This window comes from Spermophilus citellus (assembly GCF_964194105.1).
Source record: "Spermophilus citellus genome assembly, chromosome: 12".
Lineage (NCBI taxonomy): Eukaryota > Metazoa > Chordata > Mammalia > Rodentia > Sciuridae > Spermophilus > Spermophilus citellus.
In genome coordinates this window covers 83,488,391-83,506,391 of record NC_138198.1, presented here as the reverse complement: position 1 = coordinate 83,506,391, position 18,001 = coordinate 83,488,391, and the positions used below count along the sequence as shown (strand labels likewise).

Here is an 18,001-nt window from a genome sequence, read left to right as displayed (position 1 = left end):
GGCAGGACTCCATAGTGGCAACACTATTGTAGTATCTTACAGTAAAGGTTAAGCCCGAAGACTCCAGAATAAAAAAATTAATTAAACTATATTTGTTACTGGAGAAAAAACCCACAAAATCATAGGCATTTTGAAAAAAGAACACCGACCTCTTTAAGCAACGTGTGCCTTATTTCAATTTACTTTTAATTTCAGGAAGCTCCCACACACGGTTAGCCTTGAGTAAGAATCAGAATAATAAGAGCTGCCAACTTGATACACATCCTCTACTTACCAAGCTGGAGTCGATGGTACCAGCCGGGTCACAAGCACCACTGGAACCTGTAGATGATTTAGAGATGTTTTAAATGTCTGACAGTTAATGGTTTCCATGCTTCACGCTTTAAAAGTTCTGCTTGTTTTTAAAAATAGCGCACCCGTATGTATGTTTTTGATAAGTGCAAGGCAAAGGGAGTCTTCCTGAATAATCCTTCACAACCCTTGATCCCAAAGTGCCCCCTTTGTCACTGAACAACTCTATTCCTTGCCCACTAACAAAATTCCATTGCCATTTGAAAGAAACTGGGGGGAATAAAATTTTAAGCACATTTACAATCGTCCAGAAGAGGGCAGTATTATACCAAGAGATGGTCACTTGTTACAGGATTTATTTTTAAGTTTGCCCTTGGGTTAACCAAGCGTTAATTCTTCAATTATCAAGCCCCCTTGTTTCCTACCTGCATTAAAGTTCTTTTAAAAATTTGTTCTAATTAGTTATTTATGACAGTAAAATGTATTTTGACACATCATACAGAAATGAAGTAAAACTTCTCACTCTTCTGGTTGTACATGACGAGGAATTACACAGGTCATGTAGTCACATGTAGGGTAATAATGTCCGATTCATTCTACAATCCTTCCTACCCCCATGTCCCCTCCCCTAAAGTTCTTTTTAAAATCAGTTAGCGTTCCTGCCCCCATCATCAGAGCATCAGGGGCCTGATATAATCTTTCTTCAATCAATCAAGTGCTTGGCATGTCTCAGAGCTCCTATTACACAGCATTAGAGCTGTGAACAGGTTGGATTCAGCCTATTCCGAGCCTGGTTTTTAAATCATTTCAACAAATCCATGATGGTAACATGTTTTCTTACAAATTGTCCCTTAGCTTTCTGTTTTCATTTCCTCTTTCCTCTGCCTCAGCTTCTCCTTGATCTCTCCCTCCTTCTCTCTCCCCCCCTCTCTGTTCTGCTCTTCTCTGTTTCTCTAACAGCATGACTTTCTGCTCTTGCTGTTCACCCTAACCCTCCTGGCCTTGAGTCCCTCTGTAGGACCAGGGCTGCTGCCTTGTACTGGGATGGCTGGGGCTGCTCGCTTCTCTGTTGCAATTTCTCCCACTCCTGATGTCCACGCAGGCACATCCTACTCTGGGATTCCCTTACCTTCCGGGGACTCTCAGGCCTTCCCAGATGACAGCAGCCCCTCTGGCTGGTACCTGAAATTTCCACCCTCAGGAAAACCTGGTCTTGAGGATTCTGGTGAGGAAGGTTTTAGGCAATGAAGTCTATGATACAGCCTGTACCAGTAGGCTCAGAGCACCAAGTGGTTATGAAGAGCACAAAGGGATCCGAGGAAACCACGTTCTCCGGTTGGAAAATCTGGGTCTCCTGGGTCAGCCTCACAAGTCAGTCTCTCTCTCTCTCTCTCTCTCTCTCTCTCTCTCTCTCTCTCTCTCTCTCTCTGTTTTTCCAGTACTAAGGATTTAACCCAAGGGTGCTTTACCACTGAGATACATTCCTAGCCCATTCTTGTTTGTTTTGTTTTAAATTTTGAAACAGGGTCTCACAAAGCTGCTGAGGGCTTCACTTAGTTGCTGAGGCTGGCCTTGAACTTGCCATCCTCCTTCCTCAGCCTCCTGAGTCATTGGGATTATTGGCATGTGCCAGTGTACCCAGCACAAGTCCCTCTTTTAACAGAGCAAGAGACCTTTGAAATCACCAGGAGCTCCTGGCCCACACCGGAGGCTCCCTGCACCAGGGAGCTTGGGAAGGACACAGGCAACTCATTTCTGCCCCTTCTGCCACATATCACACCCAACTCACTTTCATTCTCAGGTTTCCATCTGCTCCTTGGCTCACTCTTTCCTGACTGCATGGGCTTCAGTGCACCCCAGGTCCCTCCCCTCGTACCAGTGCTGAAGTGTGATGACAGTCCCTCCGGGGATCAGAGGCAGGAAAGAAGCAAGGGCAGAAGCACAGCCCAGGCCTCACCCAGCCCTCAGCAAGGGGCCTGGTGGAAAGACCCCAGTGCCTCCCATCAGTGCTGAGAGCCAGTAAGGAGAGCAGGCCTTACTCTGCCTGGGCACAGGGGCCAAGAACGCTAGGTTAAGTTCAAAGAAGTTGCTTTTGGCACACTGATATACACAAAGAACTGACATGTAATTAAAAAACCCAGATATATATTACATGAGAATTAAATATGTTTTTTAGTTAGAAACAAACAATCCTTTGTGAATAATGATGCCTATGTGAATATGTGAAATATGTGTTGTCAATGGACTTGAACTGGGGCAGATTGGGTCAAATGTGTCGGGGTGACCATGGATGGTTGCAGCTTCTCTGGGAGGTTGGCTTCACACACAGAGAGGAACCAACTCTGCAGCATTCTGCTGGCTTCTCTACCTTGACAGTAGGGGAAGTCATAGGCTCCTGAGAGACATCTGTCACACCGCTGTCCTGTTATCCCTGGCAAGCATTCACACTGTCCAGTCACCGGGTGGCAAGGCGTTGGGTAGGATCCAAGGGCTGAACACTGGCAGGCTGGAGGAAAAGAAATCAGTCAGACTCAGGGCCTGGGCTGTGGAAGGGGCTGTCTCTCCTCCGACCTTCTCCTTTGAACTTTTTTAGTCAGAGGATTTCACAGCATCCCGGATCAGACCCCTGGGGTGGGGCCACAAAGACCCAAATGCAAGTTCCAGCTCCATCTCTTATTAGACCTAGAACCTGGAACTAGATGCTCAACTGATATAAACTTCAGTTTCCCTTCCCATAAATAGGACTGACACTAGCATCTACTTGATAAGATTGTTGTAAGTATTAAAGAATACTAGAAAGAGCTGGGATACCTACGATTACAGTGACCACTCAGGAAACACTAGATTCTATTGTTATAACTTTGTATTTAGCCAGATTGGCTGGTGGCTAGCGAGGGTTTGGGGGATGCTTCTCACACACAGCAATGGTGTTCATAAGAGAAGAATGACAGGGACAGCTGATGGGAGATGTGACTCACTGAAGGATCCACTCCAACTCTACACTCTACTGGGAATTGAGTGCAAACCACTCCAACCCAGATCAGCCTATAACTGAACCCCCGTTTTCCTTTGTCCTCCTCTCTTCATATTTATTTTCTCAAGATCTAGTGGAGTTCAATAATCAAGGAAAAATGTTACACATCAGGAGTGGGAATGGTTGGAAAAGGCATCCCAGTATCCTTTGCCCGGCCTCAACCTGTTACCATCATCTGTGGCAAAGGGAGTGAATACACACTTGTAGGTGGAGAGAAGAGATTCTGGCCACTCTCCCCTTGGCAACTTTCCCATTTAACCCTGCAGGGCTGGAGTTGTTGAGTGTCACTCCCATTACAATTGTGAGCACCCTGCTCTGTCCAGCATTGGTGTGCACAGTGGATACAACCCAGCTAACTTCTTCAGCCAGAGGGTCTCACATCTTAAGAATGGAAAGCACTGGAAAGAACATCACATTGTATTTCACCACAACATGGTGAAGATCAGAAGTTAAGTGGCACTCTCAGAGTCACCAAAGTAGTCTGTAGCAAAGGGCTTCTACCTCTGGGGTGAGACACATCTGGATCCAAATACCAGCTGTGCTACTTGTTATGGTTTAGATGTGGTGTCCCCAAAAAACTCACATGTGAGACAATGCAAGAAGATGTGGAGGAGAAATGATTACGGTGATTGGGTTATAGCTTTAACCTAATCAGTGAATTAATCCCTGATGGGATTAACGGAATGGTGGCTAGAGGCAGGCAGGATGTGGCTAGAGGAAGTGGTTCATTGGGGGCATGGCTATGGGGTATATATTTTGTATATGGAGGGTGGAGTCTCTCTTTCTCTCTCTGCTTCCTGATCACCATGTGAGCTGCTTCCCTCTGCTACACTCTTCCGCCATGATGTCCTGCCTCACTTCGAGCCCCAAGGAATGGAGCCAGCCTTGTATGGACTGAGACCTCTGAAACCATGATCCCTGAAATAAACTTTTCCTTCTTTAAAATTATTCTGGTCAGATCTTTTAGTCACAGCAGCAAAAAAACCTGACTTAAACACCACTTAATAGCTGTACAGTCATTAGCAAGTTATTTAGTCTTTTAAAGACTCAGTTTAATTTCCTGTAAACTGATATAGAACCTACCTGATGAGGTCATTAAAGAATCATCAGAAATGAGGTACAAGAAGCCCTGAGCATGATATTTGGCAAAGAAGTACCCAGTGTTTGCTCTTACTGATGTTGCTCTAAATAACAAACTCCCCCAGTGCGTGGGGAGATGTTCCTTATACTATTCCACACTGAATTAATGGCAGTCAATAAATAAGTATTTCTGACATCCAAATTTATGATCAGAACATGCAGTTTAAAAACAATAACCACCTTTTTGCCAGTTCTCAAGAATTCCATACTAATTGAGAATTTGGGAAAGAAAAGAACTATACAGTAAAGTCTCACTTCTGATGTTTTATTTACAGGTACCCTTGGGATGTGAAAAGTCCCACATGACTAAGCCTTGGAGCACTGCGCCCTTTGTGGGGACAAGACCATGCTGTTTTCACTGTTTGACAGGACTCAGTTCAGCCTGTATGTGGTGATTTACCCTGAAAGTGCTTTTTAGTAATAATAATAATGAAAAACAGAGTTTGCCCTTGTTTTCATTAGAATCATAAAATGAAATCTCACTAATAGAGGGGAACGGAGCTAGTTTTATCCTCGACAAATTACCTGAGAACTCAACAGGCTGTATGATTTGTTCAGAGCGACATGATTAGTGGCAGATTCAGGGAATTTACCACCATCCCACCCTATTTTATATCCATCCAACCAGCAGGTATTGATTGGCAACCTACTACATTTGATGACATCATGGCTAGGTGCTATGGTGGAGGTAAATACAAAAATACATATTCCCTGATCTCAAAGAGCTGGAGAATTACTGACATAGTATGAAGTGCCCGACCCCACGAGAAATTAAATGTGAGAAACATGCCGAATGCTACTCTAGCAGATGTTGAAAGACAGCAGGACAAGGACTGTTATTTCCTGCTGCCGTCCCTTAAGTGCCCTCTCATGGCACTGTGGCCCCACCAAGCCTGTCTGCAGAGATTAAGCCCCTACCTAGTGGCAAGTTTCTGAGCAAATGCTCTTGGACTCTGTGCTGGTTAAATTCTATGAGTCACTTTGACTAGGAAGGCTGTGGTTGGTACCTAGATGTTTGATCAAACACTAGTCTAGAGGTGCCACAAAGATATTTTTTAAATGAATTAATTAACATTTAAATCAGTAGGTTCTTGAGTAAAGCAAATTATTTTCCATAATGCAGGTGGGCCTTATACAATCAATTGAAGGCCTTAAGAAAAAAAAAGATTGATGAACCTCAAAAAGGAATTCTGCCTACATACAGCCTTCAGACTTGAGTTGCAAAATGAACTCTTCCCTGCGCACCTCCCCTGCAGATTTTGAACTTAAGAAGCCCCACAGTTGTGTGAGCCAAGTCTTGAAATCGATCAACTCTCCACCCCACACACATACCCCATTGGTTCTGTCTCTTTAGAAAACAGATTTTTGGCATTAAGAAGAGTGTTTCTAGAGGAACAGAATCTTAAGAATGAGTTCTCTGAGTTGGTTTGGGGGTTTCTAGAAAATTAGTTTTCCAATATGATTAGATTTAGAGGCACTGATGGCTTTATTTTTAGCAGTGGCAAGAGGACTAGAAGTCCGTGACTTGATGTGGCAATAGAGATACATACAAATATCATCATTGCATACTCCTAATCAAAGCTTATAGGAAGGCAAGTTTATAGGAGGCAAGTTTCTGAGTGACTATGTATTTGCCTCCTTGGAACATTTTTGTCAAACTAATGAGTATAATGAAGTTGGCTAGTTGTTCCTAATTTTACTGCACAAAGTTCAGAAAGAAAAGGGAAGGAGTTCTAGAATTGGAATGTTTGGATAGGGCAGAGTATAAATGACTTGAAATTTTCTGTGTCTTTCCCAGAAGAACCCCTTACTTATCTCTTCTAGCCTCAGGGTTGAGATTGCTGAAAACCAAACCCAGAGTTTTCACCTTGTAAGTGGCTGAATCACAAGGCCAATCAAATTGCCAATGTTGCAGAAATGTGCCATTACAAATGGGCACAATTGAAAAGGAATGGGATTCTGAAAAATTGGTTTGGAGACATATGGGAAGATCATGAAGAAGAGAGGACCCCAAACCCCCAAATTCTATGAGTGTTGTTTGCCAGTAGAAGCAGTCACTCCATTAGCATCTGAGTGCATCTGCTTTGCCTATAAAAAGTAATTTATACACATGGGAAAAATAAGAATTCATACCCCATTTGAATCAAATGTATGATATATGATATGTCAAGATCATTGTAATGTTTTGAGCAACCAATAAAAAAAGAAAATTATTAAGGAATATGGCAAACTATGAAATTGGTGTTGAATTTTATCAAGTGCCTTTTCACTATCCATCGTTGTTATTTCTCTGGGCTTATTGTTTTGATTTATGATGTTAATAAAAGTCCCAATAATAAATCATTGCTGCATTGTTAAAAAAAAAAAAGTATAGTTTTCTTGAGATCATTGACTTGCAAGACACTGAGGGCTTTCCTCTGCACCTGCCCTGCCACCTCTCTTTCCTTCTAGACTGATTACAAGATTCAATCCCAGCAAGTGCTGCACGGGAAGTACAAAGTGTGACCCATAATGAGGCGTGCTACACTCCAAAATGATTTGTGATTTTTCAAGTTTAAACAGACATATGGCTGGGCATGGTGGCACATGCTAATAATCCCAGAGGCTCTGGAGGCTGAGGCAAGAGGATCACAAGTTCAAAGCCAGCTTTAGCAACGGCAAGGCGCTAAGCAACTCACTGAGATCCTGTCTCTATATGAAAATACAAACTAGGGATGGGGGTGTGGCTCAGTGGTTGAGTGCCCCTGAGTTCAATCCCTGGTACACCCCCTGCCCACCAAAAACCAGACATATGAGGAATATGTCTGAAATAGGTACTAAGGGTGTAGGAGCTGTTACTATTGAATTGGAAAACTTAAATACAATGGGGACCCTGGAGTAGCAGGGCCAAATGGTAGCACCTAAACACCAAAAGCAAGATGGGCATAACTAATGGACAACACAGTCAAAACAGCAAATCAGTATCGCCTGACCCACAGTGTTGGAGGGTGCTGGCTAGTTAATCATGGTATTCCTAGACGTGAAATTGATAGGAAGTCATTTAGAGTCTTAATCTGTGTAAGTGGAAGAGTTCTAGGTCAAGTAGAAGTCTAACTTGAAACATAAAAACAGAGAGTCATGCCCCTTCAATCAATTCCTAGATTTGACCCAGTTTCCAGATTCAGACTCCTTGAATAAAGGAGAGGCTGAGGCCATTTGAGGAAGGACTTCTCTACATTATCAAAAACTTAATTTGTTAATCTATCCCCCAGTCTTCCTCAATGGGACTATGACTTCTTGCCAGGGTGAGTGTGCACTGAGGAAAAGGAACGATGCATAACTTTCAGGGATTACTGGACACTGGCTATGAACTGTCACTAATTCTATGAGACCCCCAAATATAATTGTAGCCTTCTATTTAGGGACTTATAGAGGTTGAGTGATCAACAGAGTTTTAGATTAGGTCTTCCTCATAGTGGGTTCAGGATCTCTGCATCTGTCCTGTGGGTTTTTTCCCCCCATTTTGGAATTTACAACTAGCATAAACTACTCACTAGCAAAATCTTTCCATTGGTTCACTGACCTGCGGAATAGGGGTTATTATGATGGATATGACCAGGTGGAAGCCTTTGGATCTGTCCCTGTAAGGTTCTCTAGAAGCAGTTGATGTTCTGAATCAGCACCCAATATATGGTGCTATCTTTTCCACATCCTGAATTTGTGGGTCAGGAATCAAAGGGTGGAAACAGGAGTGTCACCAGTCACCACTACCCCTAGTATCCTACTAGCAAAAGTTTTGTCTCTCATCCCTGATATTTTTTATGCTCTGCTGGTCTAGAGATCTTGCTTCCAAAGGGAGAAAACTGCCCCCTGGCCACTCTGGGTTCCTCATGTCTCTGAATCAACAAAGATGGGAGTAATTATGTTCCTCTGATAATCAAGGGAAAATGGAACTGCTCTTCCACAATGGAGGTAAGGAAGAACATGTCTGTAATACAAGGAAGAGATCCTTCCTGGTATGTAGTATCACCATGCCCTGTGATTGAGATCAGTGAAAAAGTCCAAAGTCTTCCCATTGAGGCAAGACGGCTGGTGGCCTAGAGCCTTTAGCAGTGAAGATTTGGGTCACTCCATAATGACCACCAGAGGTGCTAGCTGAGGGCAAAGAAAATAGGTAATATATACTGAAAGAAGATACCAGCTAAGACCAGGGGACTCATCACAAACATGGGGACATAAATGTATTTCTTTGTTGTGTTATATGTATCCACATGTACATGAAACAAGTATCTTGGGTTTTTTTTCCCTCTCTCATCCTCTTGCCATATAATGTTAGATGTATAGACTTTGTGCTATAGTATTTAAGTTACAGGACAGCAAGAAGAAGTGTGAACATCACCCAAGGACTTCACATCCTCTTCTGAGGAAGGGGTTGCTGTGTTTCCAGTTGTAAGCTAGATAGTTCTATCATCAGGCAGAATTATGACCTCGTTATACTCTTTTATTTTAATTTTTAGTCGTAGATGGACACAATACCTTTATTTTATTTATTTATGTGGTGCTGAGGATCAAACCCAGTGCCCCACACATGAGAGGCAAGTGCACTACCACTAAGCCACAACCCCAGCCCCTTGTTATAATCTTTCCTCAGAGATTAAATATGGTTTAAGGAGATGTGTATGGGTGCCAAGATGGTTGCATGGGGTGAACTGTGTTGGTTAATTTTACATGTCCATTTGGCTAAGCTATGGTGCCCAATTGGTTGGTCAAGCAGCTGTTGAGGTGCTGTTGGGAAGGTCCATTTCAAATGAGATGGACATTTAAACCAGGAAACTGAGTAAGAAGCTTACCCCTTCATCATGTGGGAGGGCCCCATCCAATCAGCTGAAATCCTTAAGAGAAAAGAAGCTGATATCCCTCTCAGAAGAAGAAGGAGGAATTCTGTTTCCAAAATGTGTTCCGACTATAGGTCTCCAGCCTGCAAGCCTGCAGATTTCAGACCTGCCAGCCCCTATCCTGGCATGAGCCAATTCCTTAAAATCTCTCTCTCTATATATATATATACACACACACTCATACCCTATTGATTTTGTTTCTCTGGAGAACCCTGGATACTTCTTTCTGCTATCTCTGCCCTAAGGAAAGTTAATGTACAGGAAGGCAGGAAGGGTAGCTGCCTTGTGTGCAATAGCTACAGCTCTGCAGCATTATGGGACAGCACAGATGCTGGACTATAGGGCCACTGGGATTTTACAGGGAGCCTCAGGAGAGGCAGTTACACTCTGGAAGTGAAAACAAAGACTTGACCCTAAAAGCACATACCTTATTTTAAAATGGTGGATTACTCAACTTGGCGTCTGGCTTCCCATTTCAGTCCAGCCGTCAGTGAAGGCTTCCAAACCTCAAACCCAAACTCCAATATTGGCAGTGCTTTTCTCAGTCTTGGAAATACTAGAAGACTATAAGACTTTTTAAATATTTTAATTCTATTCTTTGTCTTGGTCCAGGTCTTTTGGAGTTCCTGGGATAGTTTACTTCTTTTCCATTGACTCCTCGTTGTTTGGGCCCTCAGACATTTTCTCTCCCAAGGAGTGTAAATAATAATAATAATAATAATAATAATAATAATAATAATAATGCAGGGTGAATTTCCCTTATCTGAAATACTTGGGTCAAGAAGTATTTTGGATTTCAGATGTTGGAATATTTGCACATATATAATGCGATATATTAGAAACAGGACCCAAGTCTAAACATAAAAGTCATTTCTGTTTCATATACACCTGATATGCAAAGCCTCACGGTAATTTTATACAATACTTTTAATACACCTGTGTTTAGACTGTGACATGTCACATGAGGCCAGGTGTGGCATTTTCTACTTGTGGCATCATGTTGGCACTCATGAAAATTTCTAGTTTGGAGTATTTTGAATTTTGGATTAGGGATATTCTACCTATATATAACAGCAAAAGTTCAAAGGGACAGAACTCTTGTCTGCTATGCTCCCCAATGTCTCCCAGCACCAAGCCTAGTCCTGGTTCATACTGCATGCCAGGAGACGTTTCTTCAAGGAGAGCATGAGCAACCACTAAGATCCTTCTACAGGCTCTGACGTGAATCTGTTCTTGATACGTGTTATCGCATTGAATCTCGCCATGTTGCTGTGAAACAGGTATTATGTGAGTAATGTCATCCTGTTCACCTTGAGTAATAAACTCAAAGAGTGAGACAACACTACCTAGAAAACATGCAAATTAAAAGTTGCACAGAGCTCCTTATTGTTCAAGGGATGATTTTATTGCCTAAGATTTTTGGAGTGTTTTCCTTCTGGTAGGAAAGCAGGTTAGCACCTTATTAGTCAAAGCCACAAAACCAGCAATTAGTCCCACGATACATATTACAATCCCTCTTCTTTGGATCTGAGAACTGGAGAAATTAAATCTAGAGCAAATCCTAAGCCACTTATCAATATTCTCTTAGATAAAAACAGAATTTCAAAGGGAAAGGCCATTTCAAGGCAAAATTGTACAAAATTTTCAATTGGCTTCAGACTACGCTTCAGACTACTTCCCCAACCAACCACAAGGTATTTTCCCTCCGGAGATGGTGGGAGGCTCTCCTAGGAGCATGTCAGGCCAGAAACCTCCCCCAGAACCCTTTGCCATTGGCTAGATACCTTTGTCCTTGTCCCTTGGCTGGTTTGCCTGACTTGTGAGACTATGCCAACCAGGGTGAAGGAGGCTAGACTTCTCACTGGCAACATATAAGAGTTTTCTAAGGGAAGAATATGCCATTGTATTTAGAAAAGTCTGGAGTCAATTAATTTAAGGCAAGCCATAAATCCAGGTCTGTAGTTGGCAAGAACAGCTTAGAAGCATTTTAAAATTCCCTTTAAAGAAGGTTTTGAAAAAATTTAAAGCAATAAAGCTGAAACCCATAAGAACAATTTTGGACTAGAATATACTGAGCTATCTGATGTAGCATTTTGAACCACATTGACTTTATTCTGAAATTCACTGATTGAGCTATCTACTCTCTCTTTTGAAAAAAAAAATCGCAAAAGCTAGCAGAAAAAAAGAAAAAGAAACACAAGAGAAGGAAGACTAGCACAGGCAGAACATGGGTTACCCCAAATTCTTACCAGAAAGGTTCAAACCTAAAGCTACAAACTGTAGGATACACCTGGATACCCATCTAGGAATAAGGCAATGGTACATCATTTCCTATTGGGCTCAGAAAATGGCTCTTCAGCATTGGCAGTCTTCTCTGCAGCAGGGCATGCATTAGTATGTGTTCATCCTCCACAAAGGCAGGACCCCAGGCCAACTGCTTCCCCTGTTCTAGCTTGAATGACAAAACCAAAACAATGCTTTCCTCCTCCCTCATCTACTCCTTCTAAATGGAAGAGAAGGTAATTAAGCACATGAGTTACTTGTCCCTCTTTCCCTCCACTGGGACCATAATTTTTTGAGCCACAAACAGGATCCAGCAGAGGCTGACCACAGACATTCGTGACAGGGACAGACAGTGCTTCCTGGTGGTCCTCCAGCCTTCTTCTCGAGTGGGTGAGCCTTACCACTCTGAACCTTCCAGTGAGGTCGGAAGGCCCTGGGAGACCTTTGGAAGTTGTTTCAGTCAGCTTTTTCACTGCTGTGACTAAAAGACCCAACCAGCACCATTGTAGAGGGGGAAAAGTTTATTCAGGGGCTCACAGTTTCAGAGGTCTCAGTCCATAGGTAGCTGGCTCCATTCCTTGGGGTTCAAGATGAGGCTGATTATCATAGTGGAAGAACATGGCGGAGGGAAGCAGCTCACATGATGATCAGAAGGCAGAGAGAGACTCCACTCACCAGATACAAATATGTACCCCCAAAGCCATGTTCCCAATGCCCACCTCCTCTAGCCATATCCCATCTGCCTCCAGTTACCACTCAGTTAATCCTATCAGGGATTAATTTGCTGATTAGTTTAAGGCCCTCATAACCCAATCATTTCCCCCCTGAACCCTCTTGCATTGTCTCACATGTGAGTTTTGGGGGGCACCTCACATCCAAACCATAACAGAAGCAGAGGTCCAAATGAACTCTACCGAAAGATAAATTCCTGTTTTTAACAATTCATTGAAAAGCTTTCCATGAAAGGTGTCAGCTTCTTAAAAAGCAAAATGCTACAATTAAATCTCAGAGTGTTTCCCAATCTCTCATAGGATCTGTAAGGACTAAGTCTTTGTAGAGAGCTGAGAACTGGACACAGTTTTTCCAGCCTACCTGAGCTGTGGCATCCTGATTTTGGCCTAGGGAATATGTTCTCCCACTTGCCCCCATTCCTACCTCCATGGATGTAAGAAGACTTGGCCAATCAGAGCACTAAATTTCAAGGCCATGTGACTCATCTTTGTGGGGATGCCTTTTGGGCAGCTTCTGAGGTATAGAAATTGTTTTTCATTAAATCGAAGGAGTTTACAGCCATTATTTCTTTGGCTATTTTTCTATCTTCTCTTTCCATTCCTTATGGTACTCCCATTATAGGTACGTTAGTGCACTTAATGTCCTGTAATTCTATTAATTATCTTCACACTTTTTTTCTGTTTTTCAGATCATCTAACCTCTATCAACCTATCTTTCTTTCTTTTATTTTTGGTACTGGAAATTGGACCCAGGGGAACTTTAACCACTGAGCCATAACCCAAGCCTTTTTTATATTTTATTTAGATACAGGGTCTTGTTGGGTTACTTAGAGCATTGCTAAATTGCTGAGGCTGGCTTTGAACTTGATTCCTCCTGCCTCAGCCTACCGCACCACTGGGATTATAGGCATGTGGCACCACGCCCGGCTACCAATCTATCATTAAGGTTGTCAGTTCTTGGACGCTGCCCTGCCCCGGATTTCGTTCCGCGTCTGGGGGATCAGTGAGTGGAATTCCAGGCGGCTGCCACGACTCCGGTGCAAGGCGAAGAAGGCGGCATGAGTGACCCCTGAATATGCATTTGGGCATATTTAACCATTTGGTTTTGATTAGGAAAAAGAAGACAGGCATCCCTGTGAAAGATATTTAGAGTGCCCATTAAATTTTATGTATGAGATCCAACATGGCGGTGGGCGCGGAGAGATCAAGTCTCTGACCTCTTCAGCTGCGCGGGCATAAGGAGTTGTAAACTGTCTAAATGCTGTTTGCTCAGGATCACTAGGCAATGCTGAGCTGACGTGGATATGGGGCGAACAGTCTGGTCCTCTCAGAACACACCCCGAGCCTGCATCGGCTGAATTCAAGCTCCCGTTCGCCTGCTTCTCGCAGACAAACTGCTGTGACTCAGCACTAAAGGATCCCGCTGAAACAACTGGTCCAACCTTCTGAATCTGCGGAGGTTAATGCCAACCGAGCCTTCATAGGCAGTGGCCACAGGATTGAAACGAGGCTTGGGAGAGCCAGTCAGGACCCACCCGTTGCATTGGTCACCCGGCAAGGGGAACAAACTGTCACCATTTGCATGGGATACCACCGTGGCAGAGAGCTGATGTCACCAGAATGTGGCGGAGGAGATAAATTCATTGAAACCAGCGGTGACAGGTGTGTAATCCCCTAGCCCTCCCTCTCCACACAGCGGGGAAACCTTAAGGGCCCCTCCCAGCTCTCCCGTAAGGGCCCCTCCCAGCTCTCCCATGAATGCGATAGCCAGACCAAGGGAATCAGGAGTGGCATGGGACTCGCGGTGCGGAACTCCTGGCTACCGCTCCCACCAGTGATGACAACTGAGGTCTCTTGCACCAGCTACCATGGGCGTGGCTACCGGAGGGCAAGCAAAATTTGCCAAGGGTTCTCAGCCCCAAGCTCTACAAACTTAGGGTCTGAGGGAATGGCAAACAGGGAGAGTGTGCCCAGTCATTCATGAAAATAGGGCTCCCGGGAGCAGCAGACCTGGCGTGTAGCCAGTATTGTGGTGAGCGTCACTGGTGAGTGGGGCCTGGCTTGAGGAAAAGTGGGGAAGTGACTAGACACAAGAGAAGGCCCTAGGCACTCAGGATTGGAGACCTGCCCAGTCTGGGAGGAGGAGCTGCTGCACAGTGATTGGTTCCCACGTATTGAGAGGAGAAGCTTGGCGCGGTGGGCACAGCTCCACCTACTGGAAGAGAAGTTAATCAAACTCTAAGACTGCATTTATTAATTTTTTTTATTATTTGGGTTTTTTATCATTTTCATTTTTTGATGTTTTTTAAAATTTTTTAAATTTTTTTTATTATTTTTTTAATTTTAATTTTAATTTTTTAAAATTATTTTTTTAATTTTTTTTCTTTTTTTATTTTCTATTTTTTTCTTTTGTCTTTTCATTTCTTTTCAATTTCCTTATTCCCCCTTCCTTGAATTCTACCTGTTTACTCTCATTCTCTTTAGTGACTTCTTCCCTTCCCTTCTAATACCTTTCCTCCCAAGCATCAAATAAATTTATAGGAGTAAACAGTAACTCAGCAGTCAAACAGAACAAGAAGTAACATGAGCAGCATGAAAAAGCAAGGAAGAAAAGGAGTACAAACAATGCAGGACAGCCTAAATATTCAGGAGGACCTAGAGGCATCAGAAAAATGGTCAAATAAAGAACTCAAGGAATACCTTAGACAGATGGAATGGAACCTTAAAGAGGATATGAGACAGCAAATTCAGTGAAAGAACACATTGAAAACGAATTACATAAACAGATAAAAGAAGAAATTAAGCACCTTTATCAGGAGATAGAGATTATAAAAAATAATCAAACAATAATTCTAGAAATGAAGGAAACTATAAACCAAATTAAAAACTCAAATGAGAGTATCACTAACAGAGTGGAGCAAGTAGAAGCCAGAAAGTAAGATAACGAAGACAAAATATATCATCTTGAAAAGAGTCTAGCCAACTCAGAAAGGCTGGTAAAAAATCACGAGAAAAACATCCAAGAGATATGGGATAACAAAAAAAACAAACTTAAGAGTCATCTGGATAGAGGAAGGTATAGAGGTTCAAACCAAGGGAATGAGCAACCTGCTGAATGAAATAATTATAGAAAACTTTCCAGAAATAAAAAAGGAAACGGATATACAAATTGTAGATGCATACAGGACACCGAGCATACAAAATCACAGTAGACCAACGCCAAGACACATTGTTATGAAGATATCCAATATACTGAACAAAGAGAAAATATTAAAAGCTACAAGAGAAAGGAGGCAGATTACATTCAGGGGTAAACCAATAATTTTGTATCCACCAAAATTAAGCTTCAGGTACGACAAAGAAATAAAAATCTTTCATGATAAACAAAAGTTAAGTTAAAAGAATTTGCAGCCAGAAAACCAGCATTGCAAAACATCTTGAGCAAAACACTACACGAGGAAGAAATGAAAAACAATAACCAAAACCATCAGTGGGAAGTGCCTCAGTAAAGACAGAGGGCGGGGGGAAAGATAATCATGGAGAAACAAACTAAATTTAAAAAAAAGATAAATAACCAAACATGGCTGGAAGTACAAATCATATATCAATAGTAACTCTAAACGTTAATGGCTTAAACTCTCCAATAAAGCGACATAGGCTGGTAACATGGATTAAAAAAAAAAAAAATCCAACAATATGCTGCCTCCAGGAGACACATCTGATCAAAAAGACATACACAGGCTGCAGGTGAAAGGTTGGGAAAAAATATACCACGCACACGGTCCTTGTAAGCAAGCAGGGGTGGCCATCTTCATATCGAATAAAATCGACTTCAAGACTAAGTTAATCAAAAGGGATAAGGAAGGACATTATATACTGTTAAAAGGAACCATTCACCAACAAGACATAACAATTATCAATATTTATGCACCAAATAATGATGCTGCAACATTCATAAAACAAACTCTCCTCAAGTTCAAGAATCAAATAGACCACAACACAATAATTATGGGTGACTTCAACACACCTCTCTCACCATTGGGCAGATCCTTCAAACAAAAGTTGAATAAAGAAACTATAGAACTCAATATCACAATCAATAACCTAGACTTAAATGACATATATAGAATATATCAACCATCATCAAGTGGATATACTTTTTTCTCAGCAGCACATGGATCCTTCTCAAAAATAGACCATATATTATGCCATAGGGCAACCCTCAGTAAATGATTTTATACCTAGAAGACCCAAAATGGTCTACAAAAAAACTAATAGAACTAATAAATGAATTCAGCAAAGTGGCAGGATATAAAATCAACACGCATAAATCAAAGGCATTTCTGTATATCAGCGAGAAAACTTCTGAAACGGAAATGAGGAAAAACACCCCATTCACAATATTCTCAAAAAAAATAAAATACTTGGGAATCAACCTAACAAAAGAGGTGAAAGATTTATACAATGAAAACTACAGAACCCTAAAGAGAGAAATAGAAGATCTTAGAAGATGGAAAAATATACCCTGTTCATGGATAGGCAGAACTAACATCATCAAAATGGCGATATTACCAAAAGTTCTCTATAGGTTTAATGCAATGCCAATCAAAATCCCAATGGCATTTCTTGTAGAAATAGATAAAGCAATCATGAAATTCATATGGAAAAATAAAAGACCCAGAATAGCAAAAGCAATTCTAAGCAGGAAGTGTGAATCAGGCGGTATAGCGATACCAGAGGTCAAACTGTACTACAAAGCAATAGTAACAAAAACAGCATGGTACTGGTACCAAAACAGGCAGGTGGACCAATGGTACAGAATAGAGGACACAGAGACTAATCCACAAAGTTACAACTATCTTATATTTGATAAAGGGGCTAAAAGCATGCAATGGAGGAAGGATAGCATCTTCAACAAATGGTGCTGGGAAAACTGAAAATTCATATGCAACAAAATGAAACTGTATCCCCTCCTCTCGCCATGCACAAAAGTTAACTCAAAATGGATCAAGGAGCTTGATATCAAATCAGAGACTCTGCGTCTGATAGAAGAAAAAGTTGGCTCCGATCTACATATTGTGGGGTCGGGTTCCAAATTCCTTAATAGGACACCCATAGCACAAGAGTTAATAACAAGCATCAACAAATGGGACTTATTTAAACTAAAAAGTTTTTTCTCAGCAAGAGAAACAGTAAGAGAGGTAAATAGGGAGCCTACATCCTGGGAACAAATTTTTATTCCTCACACTTCAGATAGAGCCCTAATATCCAGAGTATACAAAGAACTCAAAAAATTAGACAATAAGATAACAAATAACCCAATCAACAAATGGGCCAAGGACCTGAACAGACACTTCTCAGAGGAGGACATACAGTCAATCAACAAGTACATGAAAAAATGCTCTCCATTTCTAGCAGTCAGAGAAATGCAAATCAAAACCACCCTAAGATACCATCTCACTCCAGTAAGATTGGCAGCCATTATGAAGTCAAACAACAACAAGTGCTGGCGAGGATGTGGGGAAAAGGGTACTCTTGTACATTGCTGGTGGGACTGCAAATTGGTGCGGCCAATTTGGAAAGCAGTATGGAGATTCCTGGGAAAGCTGGGAATGGAACCACCATTTGACCCAGCTATTGCCCTTCTC

At 42.0% G+C, this 18,001-nt stretch overlaps 1 protein-coding gene across 1 annotated transcript in view; it reads right to left on the bottom strand.

The window, feature by feature from the left end:
- Nucleotides 1–18,001, bottom strand: part of LAMA3 (laminin subunit alpha 3) — a 244,899-nt gene that overhangs the window by 133,293 nt on the left and 93,605 nt on the right. The window contains exons 13-14 of the mRNA XM_081263355.1: nucleotides 2,660–2,797; nucleotides 275–321 (exon numbers count right to left, since the gene is read on the bottom strand). Of these exons, the coding sequence (XP_081119481.1) occupies nucleotides 275–321; nucleotides 2,660–2,797 (185 nt within the window). The remainder of the gene's footprint in view (nucleotides 1–274; nucleotides 322–2,659; nucleotides 2,798–18,001) is intronic.